Genomic DNA, 19,734 nt, shown 5'->3' with positions numbered 1-19,734 from the left:
AAGTGGGAGCAGAGGGAAAGAGGATGAAGACAAGGAGGAAAAGCTTTTGTTAATAATAAAATAGGGGCTTCCCTGGTGGCGCAGTGGTTGAGAGTCCGCCTGCCGATGCAGGGGACACGGGTTCGTGCCCCGGTCCGGGAAGATCCCACATGCCGCGGAGCGGCTGGGCCCGTGAGCCTTGGCTGCTGAGCCTGCGCGTCCGGAGCCTGTGCTCCGCAATGAGAGAGGCCACAGCGGTGAGAGGCCTGCGTACCGGAAAAATAAATAAATTAATAATAATAATAATAATAATAAAATGGTGTCGTGAATATACAGATGAAGAAAGAAAGATCCCCTTAACCCTTTACCCAACCCCCTTCAGTTTCTGAAATTGGAGGCACTCCTACACTATATACAATAGGGAACTTATTCTATATAGAAAGTTTGAAATCTGAGTAGCCTCAAAGTTTAAATTCCCACCCCACCACGCCCTTCACATGAAAGCGTCTTGGAGTTTAGGTGTTAAAGTTGTACCAGACAATTAAAAAGGACTAAAATTAAATAGATTATGAAAAGGACTGTGAAGAAGGTAAACTGGGTGCTAGTTACAGTATTTCAAGAAAATTACTTAACATGCTGACTTTAACTTTCTAAGTGTCTTCTCCATGTGTGTTCACAGGGAAGACCTCTGAAAAGTGACACTGTAGTTTTTTCTAGATTAATGGCTCTGTTGAGAAGAGGTGGGATGTGGGAAGTTTGCCCATGCTAATGTAAAGGGCCACTCACTTGGTTTTAGACTCTCTTTCCCAGAATGAATTGCTCATCTGCCCCAAACCCCTCCTACAGAAGTTCTGGAGTCATCACTGATTCAGTGGTAACCCCTAATAACAGAGTGGTGAATTAATAATGAGACGTGAATACTGAGAGTTTGGAGGAAATGGCAACATTTTATTTTATTTTATTGTTTTTTATTTTTTTAGCATCTTTATTGGAATATATTTGCTTTACAATGGTGTGTTAGTTTCTGTTTTATAACAAAGTAAATCAGTTATACATATACATATGTTCCCATATCTCTTCCCTCTTGCGTCTCCCTCCCTCGCACCCTCCCTATCCCACCCCTCTAGGTGGTCACAAACCACCGAGCTGCTGTGACAAAGTGAGAGATTGGCATGGACATATATATGCAACATTTTCAAATACTCGTAAGGTGTGTTCCCCTCCCGCCACCCAACTGGTGCTCATTTTGCTGGTCAGCTACTTTTCTTGTCAGCCGTGTGGCCAAAGGGAGGAAGAATGTCTCTCAGACTTCAGCTCTGATGAGGAAGAGTTCAGATTTCCAGAACTGGACTGGCACTTTTGAATTTCCCAGAATGCCACGTAATGTGGTTTCCTCGGGAAGCTCTGCATCCTTTCTAATCCCCCTCGGACCCTGGGCTGCTGGAGGTTGGGGCCACTTGGGTCTGCAGCCCAAATCCCGCCTTATTGTTTGGGGCCAGGGAGAGTAGGGAGGGGTTGGGAAGAGGGCCCGGCAGGAGGTAATTGTCGCCTTTGCAAGGGGAAGGATGGCTTGCGCCCTGGGGACTCTGGGAAAAAGGCCCACTCTGGTGGCGCGGATTGGATCTCCGCACGAACCTAATAAAGGTGACGTAACTAAAGATGTCATAAATAACGGGTGGAACGTTAGGCGGGGGAGGGGCGCGCGGCTGCTAACGTGAGCGCTGGCGTCGGCACTGGCATAGCGGTTCAGCTCGGATGCAGGATGTGGCTCCAGCTCCTCACTGGCCTGGGTCACTGCGCCTGGGAGCCGCTGCACGTTATGTCCCGGCTGCGCCTTTGGTTGCCACGGCTCTTCCTCACGTGGCTACAACTGTGGCTTCAAGTCCAAGCAGTTCAGCCTCCGGAGTGGGCCCTGGGCCCCGTCCAGGTGACCCCCAACTCCCCGCGGCTGACAGAGGCTTGGTCTTCATACGCCTCAGACCCCCCTCCCAAATTGCCCCATGCCCTTACACCCCTGGCAGAAGCCGGGGGCTTTAATTACTTGACGACCTCGTCTCCAGTCCTGATGGTGGCCCCGCCTCATCGGGAGTTGACTGAGACTGAGTTTCCATACCCGGACACGGATTCAGTTGCAGAGCTGCCTACAGGGCCAGATCGGTTTGCTGTTCCACATCAGGATCTGAATAACAAGCAAACCCAACATCAAAAGATCCCAGAGGCGGTTCCAGTGCCAGACTGGGGTCAGAATCAGCCCTTGGTTCTGCCTTCTCGACACAAAAGTAAGACTACACACATAGGTCTAGGTCAGGCTGAAGGTCACCAATCAGTTGAAATACCTGTTCCACCTCTAGGTAGTAAGAGCTCAAAACCAATGAAGTTTATTGTTTCTCCCCCAAACCTGAAGAAAGATCGAGTTCAGCACCAATGGCTTGCCAAAGTTGTTGTTGGAACTACAGGCCAATTTGAAAAAACCACTCAGGGTTTAGAACGACAGTTGCAGGCTGATTATTTAGATCCCAGTATGGATGCCTTTCATCTTGAGGAGAGCCTATCTAGGGCTTTTCTGGGTAGCCCAGATGAACCTCCAGAGCCCCCAGAGGAAGCTGAAATTTCTCCATCCCAGCAGGAGGCCCAAACTCGTCCTCCAGAGCTCACTGAGGAGGCTGAATCTTTACCCCAGCAAGAGGCCCCCGCTCAGCATCCACAGACCCCTGAGGAGGTTGAATGTCTTCCACCCCAGGCAGAGACCCAGGCTCAGCAACCAGAGCCCACTGAAGAGGTAGAACCACCTCCACTTCAGCAGGAGGCTCCATCTCAGCCTTCAGAGGCCCCTGAGGAACTAGAAACTCCACGTCCTCAGGAGGCCCTAACCCAGGTTTTGGAGACACGTAAGGAGGTTGTAGTTCAAATAGTAGCACATCATGGGGTAAATGAAGCTCAGCAGTCAAACTTGTACAATGTCACTGTTAAACCTCTGGATCTAGCACTTACCGTAACTCCACAGGTCACCAAAGAGGTTGAGCCTCCTCCAGTCCAGCAGGAGACCCCATCTCAGCCTCCAGAGAGCCCCGAGGAGGTTGAACCTTCTCCAGTCCAGCAGGAGACCCCATCTCAGCCTCCAGAGAGCCCCGAGGAGGTTGAACCTTCTCCAGTCCAGCAGGAGACCCCATCTCAGCCTCCAGAGAGCCCCGAGGAGGTTGAACCTTCTCCAGTCCAGCAGGAGACCCCATCTCAGCCTCCAGAGAGCCCCGAGGAGGTTGAACCTTCTCCAGTCCAGCAGGAGACCCCATCTCAGCCTCCAGAGAGCCCCGAGGAGGTTGAACCTTCTCCAGTCCAGCAGGAGACCCCATCTCAGCCTCCAGAGAGCCCCGAGGAGGTTGAACCTTCTCCAGTCCAGCAGGAGACCCCATCTCAGCCTCCAGAGAGCCCCGAGGAGGTTGAACCTTCTCCAGTCCAGCAGGAGACCCCATCTCAGCCTCCAGAGAGCCCCGAGGAGGTTGAACCTTCTCCAGTCCAGCAGGAGACCCCATCTCAGCCTCCAGAGAGCCCCGAGGAGGTTGAACCTTCTCCAGTCCAGCAGGAGACCCCATCTCAGCCTCCAGAGTATGCTGAGGAGGTTGAACCTTCTCCAACCCAGCAGGGGACCACAGGTCAGCCTCCAGAGCCTCCTGTGGAAGCTGAGCCTTCTCCAAGTGAAAAGGAACAACCGACTCAGCCTTCTGAGCCTACAGAGCCTCCAGCAACCCAGCAGGAGACCCCAGCTCAGCTTTCAGAGTCTCTTGGAGAAGCTGAAATTTCTGCAACCCAGGAGAAAGCCTCAGCTCAGTCTCCAGAGCCCCCTAATGAGGCAGAATCTTCTCCAACCCAGCAGGAGATCCCAGCTCTATCTCCAGCGGAGATAGAACCTTCTGCAACCCTGCAGGAGCAACCAGCTCAGCCTCCAGAGCCTTCTTCAGGGGAGGTGGAACCTTCGCCAACTCAACAGGAACAGCCAGCTCAACCTCCAGAGCATGATGAAATGACAGTTTCACCTCCAAGTCACCCTCAGGCTCAGCATTCAAACTTATCCCGTGTCCCTGTCAAACCTGCAGATGTGGAGCTTACCATAACAAAAGAACCCACTCCAGAGGTGGGCCCTTCTCCAAATCAGCGCAAGCCTTCAGCTCAGCCCTCAGGGCCCCTTACTAATGCAGAATTTTCTACAACCCAGCATGAGGCCCCCACGCTGCCTTCAGAGCCACCTGAGGAGGTTGAACCTTTGCCAGTTCAACAGGAGGCTCCAGCCCAATCTCCAGAAGCCGGTACACGTAATACACCTTCAGTACAAGCGGAGCCCCCAGCTGAGTATCCAGAGCATCCTGGAGAAGAGGTTACACCTGCCACAAGCCAGCAGGCGACTCCAGATCAGCGTCCACAGGCTCCTGAGGTTGTACCTTCTCCACCTCAGCAGGAAGCCACAGCTCAGCCTCCAGAGCCTCCTGGTGAGGTGGAATCCTCTCCAACTCAGTCTCCAGAGCTCTCTAATGTGACTGTAGTTTTCTCTCCAGAGCATCCTGTGCCGACAGTTTCTCCTCCAGGTCAGGATCAAGCTCAGCTTCTGCAGCGGCCCGATGTCACTGTTAAACCTGTGGGTCTTGCACTGATCGTAACTCCAGCGTTCACTAATGAGGTTGAAACTTCTCCACCCCAACAAGAAACCTCGGCTCAGTCTACAGTGTCCTCTGAGCAGTTGGAACCTTTGTTAGTCTGGCAGCAATTTTCAGATCAGCATCCAATCTACTCTGAAAATGTTGATTTTTTTCCAGTTCGCCAAGGACCCCCAATTCAACCACCGTACCCCGAGGTGACATTTCCAAATCCAGAGCAAGTTCAGGCTCGCCACCCAACCTTGATTGAGGTCACAATTCAACCATTGGACCTTGGACTGACCAGAAGGCCAGAACCCACTAAGGAGGACGAACCTTCTCCAGTCATGCAGGAGACCTTAACCCAGCCTGCAGAAACACCTAAGGAGGTTTTTGTAGCTCAGCCTCCAGTATATCACAATCCAATAGTTCCAACACCACATCAGGATCACACTGAGCCTCCAACATCACCCAGTATCACAGTTAAACCTTTGAACCTGGAGCTTACCACAACTCCAGAACCTACTACAGAGTCTGAACATTCTACAGCCCGGCAGCAGACTACAGCTCCCCCTCCAAAACACCCTGAGGTGACACTTGAACAACCAAACCTGTCTCAAGTCACAGTTTCACCTGTGGACCTGGGAGTTAACGTATCTCAGCAACCAAGGCCATCTGAGACAGTTCCTTTTCCTTCAAGTCAGTATTCAGTATCCACAGGTCTTCCTGGTGTAAGATATACCCCAGAAAAGAAGCAGCCAGAACAGAATGCCACCACAAACATCAGCATATGTGAGCTCTGTACCTGCAAAAATGAGACGCTGTCGTGTGTTGGTCTCAGCCCAAAGCAGACGCTCCACAGAGTGCCTGAGCCAGAGCCTAACGCCTACAACGGCACCTTCACCATCCTGTAAGAATCCCCTTTCCTCATTTGTTCTCTGCATCCTGCCTGACATGGCTGCCTTTCTTCAGGTCTTCCTGGGTCCTCCTTATCTCCCCAATCCACATTGACTGACTTTCTGTTTCCACCTTTTGTTTGTCAATGATTCCTTATCTTCATTCTCCTTCTTAACTATTATTCCCTCTCCTCCAGTCTTTTACTTTTAATTGCCCTTATTTTTTCCGTCTCTATTTTTTACCCCATTATTTAATTCCTTAACATCTACTCTTCTCCCATCTTTACTCCATCCTCTTTACAGCAACATGTCCCTCTCCCCATCTCTTTGGTGGTAATACAACAATGTGGTTAAGAGTAGAGATTCCGGAGCCAGACTACCTGGGTTTGAACCCAGGTCTGTCATTTATTAGCTTTATGACTCAATTTCCTCATCTGTAAAATGGGGATTATGGTAGTCATCGTCTCATAGGATGACTCCTATGGCTGCTAAATCTCCCAATGACTCTAATCTCATTGGGAGATTTAGATGAGTTAATATACGTAAAGCTCTTCTATCAGTGCCTAGCATATATTTTAGTGTTAGCTATTATTATTATCAATCCCTCAGTTATACCTAGAACTCATCTTTGTCCCCTGGCTTTCTATATGTAGCACCTATTTTGTGCCCAACCCAGGGCTAAGTACTGTGGGAGCCACAGAAGTACATGTCATTGTCTCCAGAATATGACAATGACAAGTGGGAAGAAAGGGGATATGCCTTAAAAGGGAGGTAATATATAATTAAGTATTAAGAGAAATACAGATACGTGCTGTAATTCACCAGAACCTGTAATCACAGAGGTGTGGAGGTCACAGAAGGCTGCATGGATAAGCTAAATCTTTAGCTGGGACTTAAAGATTGGCTGTGATTTGTCAGAAAAATAATAGGCAGTACAGTGTAGGCAAAGGTGTGACTGCAGGGATGATCAGAATTTAATAGATTAGTCTGGCTGTAAAGAATTGGGTTAGGCAACAATGAAAGATAGGATTATAAAATATCTTGACTATCGGCAATGGGGGTTTGAAAGTTATGCTGTGAGATATGGGGAGCTACTGCAAGTAGTCAAGCAAGAGAGACAAATGATTAAACCAAGAGGCTGATTTTAGATTTCATATGTAGAGCGATCTAGAGAGGAAAGCTTGGTTAAGGGAGACCAAATAGAATGGTTTATCAAAATCTAGGAGTAAAGTGAGAAGGGACCGAATTAGAGTAGTTGTGATGGAAGTAGAAAGAAAATCCTTAGAGTACTACAGAGGAAAACCTGACAAGATGTAGTAATTGACTAGAGTTGGGGGATTGTAGTACAGGAAAGAGAAAAATCACATGTGTTGATGGGCAGAATGATGATGGTATAACAGGTGGAAATACAGCAGTTGGGAAGCAGAGTCAGTTTGAGGGAGATGAGTTCAGTCTTAGGCATCTTTTATTGGTGAGCATAAAGCAACCAGAAGGCTCTGTTTGAGTGGAAATGTCCCTCAGGCAGATGGGCAGACAGGTATCCGTTTTGACTTCTTTCTGACTCCCGTGAAAAATGCGCATATAAACTGAATAGTTCCATTGTTGCTGAGGGAAGAGGGCAAAGCTAAAGCGAAAGATTCAGTCATCCACTGAGTTAGTGGTTCAAACTGAACCTCAGGCATTTAACAGCTTCTTTTAAACATGTCTAATTCATGGATACATTCTCACTGTTTAAAAAAAGAAATGCCACAGAAGTATATAGGGTAAAATGTGAAAATTCCACCCCACCTTCCCTACCACCAATAAGGTAACTCCTGTTACTGTTTTGATGTGTGTCCTTCCTTCCGATCTCTTTCCTTTGCATTTTGTTCCCCTAATGAGGTAATAACTTTATTCCTTGCTCAGTGACTTGTGCTTTTCCATACGCAATATGTTTAAGAGCTATTTTCGTATTAGTCCCTCTAATTTCTAATTGCCCGTATCCTTCTAACACCTGGAGAGATTCTGAGGGCACTGAGCCAAAGCTTTGGTGTTGCCATAGGATTTCTTAATATTTATTTGCTGATATTGATAAATGTTTGCCATTTTTCTCATTGATTTGTAGGAGTCATTTTAGACACATAAGTGATTTTGGAAAAAAAGTAATTGGCATTATGTATCCAAGAATTTGGACAGATAGGAAGTTCAGGTTCTGAGGAGATGCCTCATTGTTTGTGCCAGTGGCCTCACAGTATGTTTTTATTAATTGTGCACACTGGGAAGCTGTCGGAATTAGAAAGCTGGTCTTTTCTGCATTTGAATATTCCCTACATGGTAGCCATGATTCTTTTCCTTATTCTCTACATTCTTTTCCTACCTATTCAAGCATATGAACTGTGTTTCTTCACAGAAATTTCCAAGGAAACTCTATTTCTTACATTGATGAAAGTATATGGAAGGCATACCCCTGGGCTGAGAAGCTGTGAGTATACTCTCCCCAAATATGAATACAAAAACCTAACTGCATTATAAGATCCTTCTTGGTCCAGAATTTTGAGGTCAATACCTGTGAGCAAAGGTATTTCCCCTTCCATATCCCAAAGCAACCTAATGATTGAAATTCTGTGTTTATTTTAAAAATTAAATTTGGCGGGACCTCTTTAAAATCAGTAAGAGACAATTTAAACTTATTTTCCATTATACAAGTAAGACACGATTATATTCTCAATATATAACAGTGAAATAACAGGTATAGTGAAAACCCTCCTTTTGCCCTAATCCCACACCCGCTACTTTGAGTTTAGTATTAATCCTTCCAGACTCTTTTCCATATGTTTGAGTACATACATATTTACAGATAGCAAAAGAGGTTTGTGTGTTTTTCTTATCTGTTTTTACATAATTAATATCCTGAAACTTGATTCCTTCATTTCATGATATGTCTTAGATTTCTTTCCTTCCCAGTACATAGAGGGTTACCCCATTCCTTTGAACTCCTGCATAATATTCCATAGTATGAATGTGTTACAGTTTAATAATGCCCCTATTTAAGGAGGTTTAGATTATGTCCAGTTTTCTTGTTACTTGCATTGCTGCCATGAATATCCTTGTACATGCATTTTTGTGAGCCTGGTCGTTTATTTCTATAGAATAGTTATCTAGAAATGGGATTGTTGGGGTGAAGACTATTTAGATGTAAAATTTTAATTGCCCTCAAAAAATTTGTGCCAGAAAAAAAAAAAAAAGTTGTGCCAGCTTACCCTCCAGTCACCATGCTGTGATGACATTCATTTCCCCACACCCTTTCACCACTGGAGATTCTCACTTTTTGTTTTTTTTTTTTTGCTAATCTGACAGATGAATAAAAGGGGTCCCGTCTGAATTTGAATTTTCTTATCATTTGTGAAATTAAATATCTTTATATGTTTACTGAACATTTGTATTTTATCCCTGAATTGTCTGTCCTTTGCCCATTTTTCTGTTACTATTTTTTTATTGATTTGTAGAACAAGTCAGTTTAGACACATAAGTTATTTTGGAAAAAAAAGCATTCAAAGTAATTTTCATGACAGTCTGTGGTCATATCCTTAGTTCAACTTGAATAGACGTCATAAATGACTTCTGAATTAATAATAAAAGACATAACAGTCAATCTAAAAACTGGTATTATGACCACCCTTAAAGATATGCCCCCTTAGTCTGATATCTTACTGGTAATGAAAAAAATGCTAGAACCAAGCACTTTTTTAAATTTACAGATTTCCTAAATACTATATGTAGTTTATATTTCCCATGATAGTACCTAACTTGGAGATTTTATTTCCCAATCTTGTAAGAAAAATGAAAGTCATTTGGCACAAGAAATAGATAACTTAATTTCCTCTGGGAGTGGAGGTGGGTGGTAGACTGAGGGACAGAGGTAAGAGAAAAAGTTTGAATTGCGTGCTACATATTTTTGGAATTTTGAGATGTGAATATATATTACATATTTTTAAAAGATAAATTCAAATTAAAAATTAATTTTTAAAAAGGTGTGTTTGGGAGGCGGTACACTATAACATGAGTCTGGTAAGGTTTGAAGATTTCTAATTCAGCTTGAGGTTTATACCTAATAAGCAGAGGTTCCTAACTTGAGGTCAGTGGTTCCCCAAAGCAGAATTTCTTAACCTCCCTCCTGCTCCCCCGTGTATAACTCTTTGGCAAGCTGCAGAAGCTTATGTTCTTGGGATAATGTTTTAAAATGTATAATAAGTCAAAATATATACAAAAACAAAGGAAACCAACTATATTGAAATGGTTTTCAGAATATTTTTAAAATTAGTGAAATAGTAATAAATATGCTTCTCTTAACACTTTAAATAACAAGATATAGTGGTAGGTCTAATAAATATTATAACTCCAGGGTAGTGATGAGAATAAATGATATTTCGAGGTATCTGCAGCATATACGTGATATGAAATGACCTGTGATTTCTATTGGGGACCAAATTAACTATACTGCTGGTCTACTGTGGTTCGTTGCCTACATTCATAATGGAAGGAGGTGCTGATTTTAGTTAGAGATTTGTGAAAACTGAGATGTAATTTTATTTCCCATCCAAGGTTGGCTCTCTGGATTCAGTCCTCTCGATTCACAGACCTCTGCCCTAAAAGGATGATCCACAAGTTGAAATTGCATGCACACTTTTGCGTGTGTTCAAGAAAGTGCAGTTTTTTAGGGGAAAGCACCATTGCATTTATGAAATTCTCAAAGGATTCTTGCCTCAAAAGATTGAGTCACAAATGTAGGGGAGAAAAAAGACATTTCTTTTCCTGTAATTATCCTCATGAGTGATGATAAATGGATAATTTGTTTTAAATAAAAGTATCTGATAGTTGATAATTTGTCACTTTCTGAATTCACTCAATAAATATTTTTCGAGTATGTACTATATGCCACGAACTGTTTTACATGCTAGGGTTTCAGGCCCAAGAATGAAACAGCCCAAGTATCCCAGTTCTCAGGGGGTTTACAAATAAATAGAAATAAGTATATAAGTATAATAAATAGATAGATATAATTTCAAGCATTGCTAAGTACTTTGGAGAGAAAGAAAGCAGGGGAAGGAGAGTAAATCAGTTCCAGAAAGGCCGATTGTTTGCATTATATATATAGTTAAATCAATCAAACCAACCAACCCTGAGCCCTCTCAATTTCCTAGAAGTTTCAGAGGTGGAGAGAAGGGTAATTGTCAGTATTACAGAATCAAGAATGAATGTGAAGTTCAGAAGATTGCCTTAGACCTGAACCCTGGTCTTTCTTAAATGTTACTTCATGCCTAGTTTTGATATTTTCCTGGTGTGAGAAAGTTTTAGATCTGGCTTTAACTCTGATTCCCCATAGTTTTAAAATTTTTTCTTCAGTCAAGATGAATATTTGAAGTTCTACAGATTAATGTATTTTGTTTCAGTTATTCAGTTATTGCTTATTTGAAGCCCCTTTTTGGGTAATTTTTTGGTGACTGACTCATTCTCAGTCTAAACTTTACTTCCAGGCTGAATTTACCATTGTTAGTTTTAAAATTTCTACTGTCCTGTCATGTAAACATCTTCACAGAAAGAAACCCAATTAATCTGAAATACATACTGTTTGGTTAGCCCCTGTCCAACCATGATATTCAAACTCTAACCAGTCTGATATGGGCATCAGCCAATCAGAGAAGACAGTGCCAGAGAGAGTTGAGGACCAGCCCCATCTCTTTGCTGTACTTACTGAATCCTTGTCAACGTTCAAAATTATAATTAGTATATATGAGCTCCACTTTTGTGTAGGCTTTCTTCATACACCATCATTTCCTGTGATGTTTGTATATCATTTATGGTATATGCATACAGTTTTGTTACGCGATATGGGGAGGTAGAGTTTTTTCCTACCTTTGATGGTATGAAAAGGGTTACCATACATGTCGTTGGACATATTGATTTGGTTTTTTTCTTTTTGAATCATTTCCATGGAAATATGAAACCACTACTTAGAGGTGAGAAAACAATCAATCTTAACACCATCTGTTGACCATTCCCCCTAACATATATTCTGACAATCACTGCGATTCCTCCTAAAATGGTGAATTTCAAATTGAGGTCAGGGTCTTTGAATCATGCTCAGGTCTCCAAGAGTTCTTTGTGGGAATTGAAGTCTTTTGTGTTTTTGTTTTAGTGATCTTTTAAAAATGTGTGTGACTATATTCTCTATAATATGAACCACCTTAATAACTGAGTTGCAGAGTTTCCAGGTAGTAATATTTTAATTCTCATAAGCTATGAGTAAAGAATTAATTTAAGAGCTGAAATTAAGCTATGAGATGGAATTAATATAAATATGTGACCAAGAGACACTGTGAGTGAAAAGCAGAACGTTTTAAATGCAGAATTCAGTGGAGATAGTTTCACAAGGCAACATAACCTGTGCTCAGATCCCCAAGGCTCCTGAAGGATGTACCACTGTTAATATCACCTGCAAGGAAGGGAATTCTTCCAGGCAAGAGAAACCTACCTTTGACATCTTATAGAGTTTCTTCCGTACTGGCTCTCTCTACCACTCCCTCACTCCACTCTTGGGATACAGGCTATATGCCTTCCTGCTTATCAGATATAAGAAACTGGTGCAAACCTCCCGCCCTCCCACCTCCCCACAGCATGTTCCTAGCCTTTATTGTGAGACCAGGGGAAGCAAAGTGCTTAACATTCCTCGGGCAGACCCAGGGGTCAGGCCTGACTGTGAATCCTTCCTGCTCCCATCGTTCTGCATTCTTGAGAAGTCATTGGCTGGATCTTTCAGTGTCCTAATTTATTCTTTAACTGTCATTTCTGCTGCTCATATACTGAGTTCTTTTTTTATTATTGCTAACACTTTTCATTCGTATATTCCTGAGTTGATTAATGGATGCACTATCTGCTTACATCTGTCTGAGTGTAATAATTGTGCTGTCCTAAGGTTCTCTTGTGCTTTGTTAACTCTGATTCATTGGCTATAAGCTCTTATGTTTGTTTTTGTTTTCTGTCCTTAACGGAGTTGGCTTTGTCACATTGTTTGGTCATTCCTGAGTGTAATTCATCTTTGTAGTTGAGATTCTACTGCGTTTGTTTCCCAGCTTTAGGGGAGAAGTGAAATGAGCTGTTGGGGCTTATTACTCCCAATGGGTTCCCCTGAGAATAAGACAGAGGTGGAAGGTGCCTTCTGGTGGCTAGTCAGGGAGTGCATACCTTTCTTCCAGGGTTCTGGGACCTTGTCCCCTTTATAACACCAATTGCTCCTGCCTAGAGGAAGACACCTTTTGCTGCCTGGACCAAGGAGGGAAGATGTGGGGTTGATGTGTGCTGTAGGCTGCTCCTACCACACTATTCCAACTGATCACCCTGTAGGTAGCTCCGGGACATTTCTGGTAGGGGGGCATTTGTGCAGCTGCTCCCACACATTGAACTAAGGTTGTGAATTTTATATCTTTTGTATCATTCTTAGCGATTTTGGTGGAAGTTGAAGGGGTGGAGACCTGACATGTTTCAACCTGCCAGCTTGAAATAGCACAACTTCTTAGGAAACAATTTTGTATCCCTAATACATCCTAGACAAACTCAGACAAATATGTATCAGGATACAAATACAAGAATGTTCAAAGCAGTACTGTTTTTAATAAATAAAAACTAGAAAAATCTCAGTCTACACCAACAGTTGAATGAATACAGTGTGGTATAATCATACTTAGAAGTCATACACTTCATCAGAAACAATGCAAGCCACATAAGTAATCTTAAGTTTTCTGATAGCCACTTAAAAATAAAAGTAAAATGAAACAGATGAAATATATGTTAATTTCTTTTACTTAACCCTTATATCCAAAATATTATCATTTTAACATGTACTCATTTTATACATTATTAATAATATATTCTACGTTGTTTTCATACTAAGTACTTAAAAATATCCAAAGTAATATCATATCTACATGTCTCAATATAAAAGTTAATGAGAGAGAGAGTCATGGACATATACACACTAACAAATGTAGTAAGGTAGATAGCTAGTGGGAAGCAGCCGCATGGCACAGGGATATTGGCTGGGTGCTTTGTGACAGCCTGGAGGGGTGGGATAGGGAGGGTGGGAGGGAGGGAGACGCAAGAGGGAAGACATATGGGAACATATGTATATGTATAACTGATTCACTTTGTTATAAAGCAGAAATTAACACACCATTGTAAAGCAATTATACTCCAATAAAGATGTTAAAAAAAAAAAAAGTTAATGAGAGAATCTACATTTCTTTCCCATACTAACTCTTTGAAATCACAATTTGGTTTCTAAATTTTACTACAAATACTTGATCGGTGTTTATATTTCATAAAATTTACAGTCGAAAAAGTAATATCACATATGCAAATTGTTGCTAAAATAAACATTTTCCAATAATTACATTGAGTATCAGTTTTTTTTAATTTTAGAATAATTAAAGTTAATTAAATTAAAAATTCAACTCCTTAGTCACATTAGCCACTTTCAAATACTCAGAAGCCTCATGGAGTTGGACATGCAACACTACATACTACAGGCAAACATAAAATAATTTTACAAAATAATGTTGAATGAAAGAAGCAATGTGGCAAATAATACATATAATATGATTCCACTTATATAAAGTTCAAGAACAAGCAAGACTAAACTGTGTTGTTTATGGCTGAAAAGGCAAAACTACATTTAAAAAGCAAGGAAATTATTATTAAAGTCAGGATAGTGGTTACCTCTAGGAAGTCACAGAGAGGGCTGTGATTGGAAAAGGGCACACGGGGGGCTTCTGGGATGCTGGCAGGATTCTTTCTTGATATGAATGGTGTTACGTGGGGATCTGTTTTGTAATTATTAAACAGTTGTTCAATTGAATTATTGAAGTTATGTATATTTTATGCACATATTAGTTTTCAAAAAAATTTTAATGGGGGAAAAATTCAGATGGCTTCATTTGCCCTGATACAGTTCTGGGTGGGGCTTCCCAATAAGGTTTGGGGAAAGAGAGGAGGGAAGGGCAGCTCTGCAACGTTGGTGCCACCCAGAGCTGGGTTCTAACAGAGACTTTGTGATCTAGAGAGTAGACATTAACTATATGATTCGGTGGGAAGAGTGGGTGGTGTGTGTGTGTGCGCGCATGCACACATGCGTGGTGGAGAGAGATGGACACAAAGGAGGACGTGAAAAGAAGGTATAAATGGAAACAGAGCAGAAATCACCATCCCTAAATTAAATAAGAATTAGGTTGTTTAGGAGGCACCATTACCCAGCTTTCCTCCACATATTGGAGTTAGTCCTATGTAGTATATAGTTGTAGTTATTTTGCATTTTGATCCAGAAATAACCTTTTCATTTTTCAGAAATCTCAGTGAAAATGATTTGATTGAATTGCATAAGGACTCATTTGAAGACTTGCTATCCCTCCGATATTTGTAAGTTAATCATATTTATTTATGAGTTCTTATCTATAAAGTAATTAAGGGGTTCAAGTTAGATAATCTCTTCAATTTCTTCTAGCAATAAACTTCTATAGCTCTGTAAGTCTGTGTAGGGCCCCAGCCCATCACTAGCCCTAAATATCTCCTATTCATTTTTAAGTTTTTAATTATATAGGCAAGGTATAGATAGAAAAATACCCTTTAGTTGTAGAGGAAAAGAGGTAATGAGGTCTGAGCAATTATAGACTCCCATATGAACCTTGTTATATAAGTGTTCATATACTCTCCATCTGTATTTATATTTTGTTTATGACCTATGGATCAAATGTGGCCCACAGTCCGTTTTTATACAGCCCATAAGTTAAAAGTGATTTTTAAAGGGCTGTAAATGAGAAAAAAAAGAAATGAAGAAAAATAAGTGACACACACTGTATGTGGCCTGCAAAGCCTAAACTATTGACTTATCTGGCCTGTACAGCAAAGGTTGAAAATGTTGGTTTAGTGAAATGAGAGGAATTAAAGTGAACCTCAAATTGTCACCTACAGGACAAGAAAATACAGACCCCTTACTTTAATATGAATGCCATTAACTCATAACTTTGATAATTTAATCTAAATTGAATTAACATTTAAATATTAAATATTTAAGCAGATGAATTATGTAAACAGTATTGTCAAGGGACTTCCCTGGTGGTCTAGTGGTTAAGACTTTGCCTTCCAATGCAGGGGGTGCGGGTTCGATCCCTGATCAGGGAGCTAAGATCCCACATGCCTCATGGCCACAAAACCAAAACGTAAAAAAAAGAAGCAATATTGTAACACATTCAATAAAGACCTTAAAAATGGTCCACATCAAAAAAAAAATCTTAAAAAAAAATCAGTATTGTTAAGAACACATTAAGTTACCAAAAGAACAAGCTGTTGTTGAGGATTTCAATGCAGGAATTGTGATACCAATATTAAGAATGTTTAAGATGACGGTTAAATGGTATATTTAGAAATGTTTACACTAAATAAGCATATCAATAATGCCCCTAACAAAAATCTCCCCAGCCTTTTTTTTTCTTGTTTTTTGTTTGTTTGTTTTGGTTTTGGGGCCATACCACAGGACTTGTGGGATCTTAGTTCCCAGACCAGGGATTGAACCCAGGTCCCCAGCAGTGGAAGCGCCGACCCCTAACCCCTGGACGGCCAGGGAATTCCCTCTCCAGCTTCTTTATCAAAGAGGAAATGCTTGCCTAGTATTTCTTTTTATTTAGGGATAAGGAGCTAACTGTTTTTTGCTATAAAAGCTCAGTTCTTGCCCTTTGTCCATGGCCTCCAAAGCTGTGTATGTCATTAATCCTTATTAAGCCAATTAATGATCCTCTTTAGCAAATAGATTCTTCTTGCAAATATAAAAGGCTCAAGGGAAGTGGGTATAAAGAGACTCACATGACCCTAAAAATAGTTCTTTTAATTATCAAACCTTCCAAGCCTTAAGGGGCAATCACCTTTATATTAATCTCTTCTCTGCCATCTGGGCTCCAAATCTTACAAACACAGTTTGGAGAAAAACAAATAAGGTAAGTGCTCAATGGACTAGGCCCTTCATTACTTCTACTATGAAATACTTTATAATCTGATTATTTCACGTTAGCATAAGTATTCTCATTCTTAAAAAAAAAAAAGCCAATCAATAAAAAAGCAAAAAAAGCATATGCTAATAAGCACTATGCCTAGTGTTGTAAACACGACGATGGGTAAGACAGGTTTCCTTTTAGCAACTCATGATCTCACAGGGAAAATAAACATACAAGGTCAAACCATAATGACAAAGTGCTGTGGAGGCACCATGAAGTAATAAAATCACATTGCTTTTAAAACAGTCATTTCCTCCTTCTATCCACTCCCCAGCTATATTTTGATTTTATAAATATTTGACTTTGCTTTATGTCCACGCGTTGGCTTTAAACATGATAGACGATGCACTTAAGCAGGATCTAGTCCATACTTTGAAGGAGTTTATGCTCAGAGGAAATGGGTTGCAAAAATAGCTATATTTAAAGAAAGAAATGAATATGGGCAATGAGAGTTATAAATTGGTATTGGAGCACAAAAGAGGGAAAGAAGACTTCAAATTGCATCAGGGAAGATGTTACTAGAGCAATGCTGTTTAAATGGGACCTCGAAGGGCCATTGGGTATCAATGACAGACATCTTGGGAAGAATAAGCTTGCAAAAGGAAAGTGGGAGAAAGGCAGAACACAGGAAAAATACTCTGAGTACCTGTAGAGTACAAGTGGGAAGAGTAGGAGATGACAGCCAGATCATCTAGGGCTTTGGAGGCCAAGCCAAGGATAACACGCCAAGCTACCATGTTACCACAGCAGGGCTTTAGGACAAGCTTGAGCCTGCAACAGAACCAACCACTGGGAGGGCTTGTGAAAACACAAGCTCCACCCCCATAGTTACTGATTCAAGAGGTCCCCAGTAGGGCTGAATATTTGTATCTTCAATAAATTCACAAGTGATGCTGGTATTTGAGAACAACTTCCGGAGAGTTAATCTGGGGATCGCGTGGAGGATGGCTTAGAAACGGATAGCAAAGGGATGGAAACACCAGTCAGAAGACAGTTATACCCATCCAGGTGAAATGAGAGACTAAGCTGGAATCAATGGAAATAACATAGTCAGCTATAGTCAAGACTAGGTATTTTCGAATAAAAGTCAATATGATAGAAAGTGTAATACTGAATTAAAGTTACATATTAATTGAGAGGAGTAACTTCCTTTCAAGTTGTGTGAAAGGGTATCTTTTATTTCTTCTGGTAATGAATTGGCCTAGAAAAACAGAACTATACTGGGAAGTGTGTAAATATAAGAATATTCCTTTGAATATTAGAAATTATAATGATATATAGAGATAAAAACTTTGAGCTCATAATCTAGAATTTGCTAAGACCACAAAAGGTGGAATCTAATCAATGCTTCTGCTCTCAGGAAAGATTACCTCCAAAATCTATCAAGATCTATAGTTGTATATTTAATTTATGAAGATCCTCAAGGTGAGACTCTTAAGAGAGGTGAAGGCAGGGTTAGGGGCTCTGGAAGGTTCAAATAATAATTCCTAAGGTTTGGAGTTTAGACCAAAGCTTCTTATTTATTATTATCATTCTAACCTCTACTAGTTATTCCTACTAATTAGATATCTAACAGCTAATTGAGGCAATATTCTCCTTTTACTTTTCCTAGAGATTTATCCTGCAATAAAATACAGTCTATCGAAAGACGTACATTTGAACCACTACCTTTTTTGCAGTTTATGTAAGTTACAACTATAACTTCATTATATTTGGAATTTTTATAAAGCTTAATTTTTATAAAATTCATTTGTTACTCATTTTGAAATATGATTAAAATTCCTACTAAAATTTTGTAGCAAATCCTTTTTGTCTCTAGCAAAGATTAGTGTGAGAGTTATTACACAGATCAGAGTGAATCATTGTAGAGCATTGGTTCTCAACCAGGGTGATTTTGCACGCAGGTGACACTTGGTAGTGTCTGGAGATATTTTTGCTTGTCAGAACTGTATATGCTCCTGGCATCTAGTGGACAGAGGCCACAGATGCTACTAAACATCCAACAGTGTACAGGAGAGCCTCCCACAGCAAAGAATTATCCAGCCCAAAATGTCAATAGTGCTGCCTTTCTAGAGAAATAAAGATCACTTAACACAAGTATTTAATGAGCATTTACTATTTTGTATCTAATGCACCACATATAAAATCATGTAAGTATAAATCATAATATCTTCCACAGTGAGATTTCATTAGTGTATGGAGGGAGTAGTGATGTTATGTTTCATCATATATAAATTAGAATTATTGCCAAACGATAACTGTTCTGAAAGAATATATGTTTTTCTTCTTCTTTTGCATGTGTCTTTTTTTGTAGAAATCTTGGTTGCAATTTACTCACAGAACTGAGCTTTGGAACGTTTCAGGCCTGGCATGGAATGCGCTTTTTACACACGTTGTAAGTGAAATAGAAGATGAATACATGTAAAAAACTGTGTGTAAAAACACCGTGAAGTTATTGGTTAGCTGGGTGTAAGCCCAGTTTGAATTCTGGAAAGGATGTCTTGAGAGCCATTTATTTTCTTTTCAAATGAGGAAACTAAGGTACAAAGAGGCCAAGAGACTTGTTTAACTCATATATATGAAACGCTATGCTTTCCATAGTACTGATCTTTGGCACGAGCAATAAAAGGCACCAAGCAAAAACGCTCAGATTAGCGTTGTCATGGAAACCCACTGATGCCTCTCCACTATGCGAGTGGTCCATGAAGTTCCGCTTTTGAATTTAACTTTGATTCCTGCTCATGAGCAAAGTTCCTAACTGCTTAAAATGTATGCAACCCAGAGCTGCAAAGAACTAAGTTTAGCACCCAATTCTTCAGGGAGCAAAAGGTGTGGGTGCTTCCCCAACCATTATTAGCTCTTTTAAATGGTAAAGCAGAAAGAATTCCTGAACACACACCACAGGGCTCTCCCCAGCCACCCAGAACATTATTTTTCAAAAAGCATATATCTCTGAAGTGAAATATCTGTTGCCAATAGGAACCTTTGCGGTATGGAAAAAGACGTTGTGTTCAGCTGTAGTGTGAAAAATATAAGGAAAATACACTGCTGTAGCCTAATTCAATATACTTCCTTTGCTGACTACTCTTCAATAAGAAGTGTGGGTTTTACACCCTTTCAGCTCAAAAATGCTGTGATTTCTCATGACACAGGAAATGA

The 19,734-nt window shown here is 40.9% G+C and overlaps 2 protein-coding genes and 1 long non-coding RNA gene across 3 annotated transcripts in view; 2 read left to right on the top strand and 1 right to left on the bottom strand.

Moving 5' to 3' along the window:
- Window positions 1-1,741: 1,741 nt before the first annotated feature.
- On the top strand, window positions 1,742-2,975 carry LOC125962188 (leucine-rich repeat-containing protein 37B-like). The gene is made up of 2 exons (XM_049702524.1): window positions 1,742-2,905; window positions 2,964-2,975. The coding sequence occupies exons 1-2, from the start codon at window positions 1,742-1,744 to the stop codon at window positions 2,973-2,975; spliced, it is 1,176 nt and encodes a 391-aa protein (XP_049558481.1).
- A 2-nt stretch (window positions 2,976-2,977) lies between these two features.
- LOC125962140 (uncharacterized) lies at window positions 2,978-3,714 on the bottom strand. The gene is made up of 3 exons (XR_007473615.1): window positions 3,603-3,714; window positions 3,063-3,182; window positions 2,978-3,002 (listed from the first exon to the last, which is right to left on the bottom strand). It is a non-coding gene; the product is annotated as an uncharacterized LOC125962140 (long non-coding RNA).
- A 140-nt stretch (window positions 3,715-3,854) lies between these two features.
- Window positions 3,855-19,734, top strand: part of LOC101271066 (leucine-rich repeat-containing protein 37A2) — a 40,982-nt gene continuing 25,102 nt past the window's right edge. Inside the window, exons 1-5 of the mRNA XM_049702353.1 lie at window positions 3,855-5,514; window positions 7,890-7,961; window positions 14,876-14,947; window positions 18,188-18,259; window positions 18,890-18,970. Of these exons, the coding sequence (XP_049558310.1) occupies window positions 3,998-5,514; window positions 7,890-7,961; window positions 14,876-14,947; window positions 18,188-18,259; window positions 18,890-18,970 (1,814 nt within the window). The 5' untranslated portion in view covers window positions 3,855-3,997. The remainder of the gene's footprint in view (window positions 5,515-7,889; window positions 7,962-14,875; window positions 14,948-18,187; window positions 18,260-18,889; window positions 18,971-19,734) is intronic.

Source organism: Orcinus orca, chromosome 19 (assembly GCF_937001465.1).
Source record: "Orcinus orca chromosome 19, mOrcOrc1.1, whole genome shotgun sequence".
In the NCBI taxonomy this organism is placed as follows: Eukaryota; Metazoa; Chordata; class Mammalia; order Artiodactyla; family Delphinidae; genus Orcinus; species Orcinus orca.
The sequence above is the reverse complement of the archived record's forward strand: the minus strand, read 5'-3'. Positions and strand labels throughout refer to the sequence as shown.

What these genes read in the sequence shown, in the direction of transcription:
- LOC125962188 (XM_049702524.1), top strand. Translation starts at nt 1,742, where the DNA reads ATGTGGCTCCAGCTCCTCACTGGCCTGGGTCACTGCGCCTGGGAGCCG.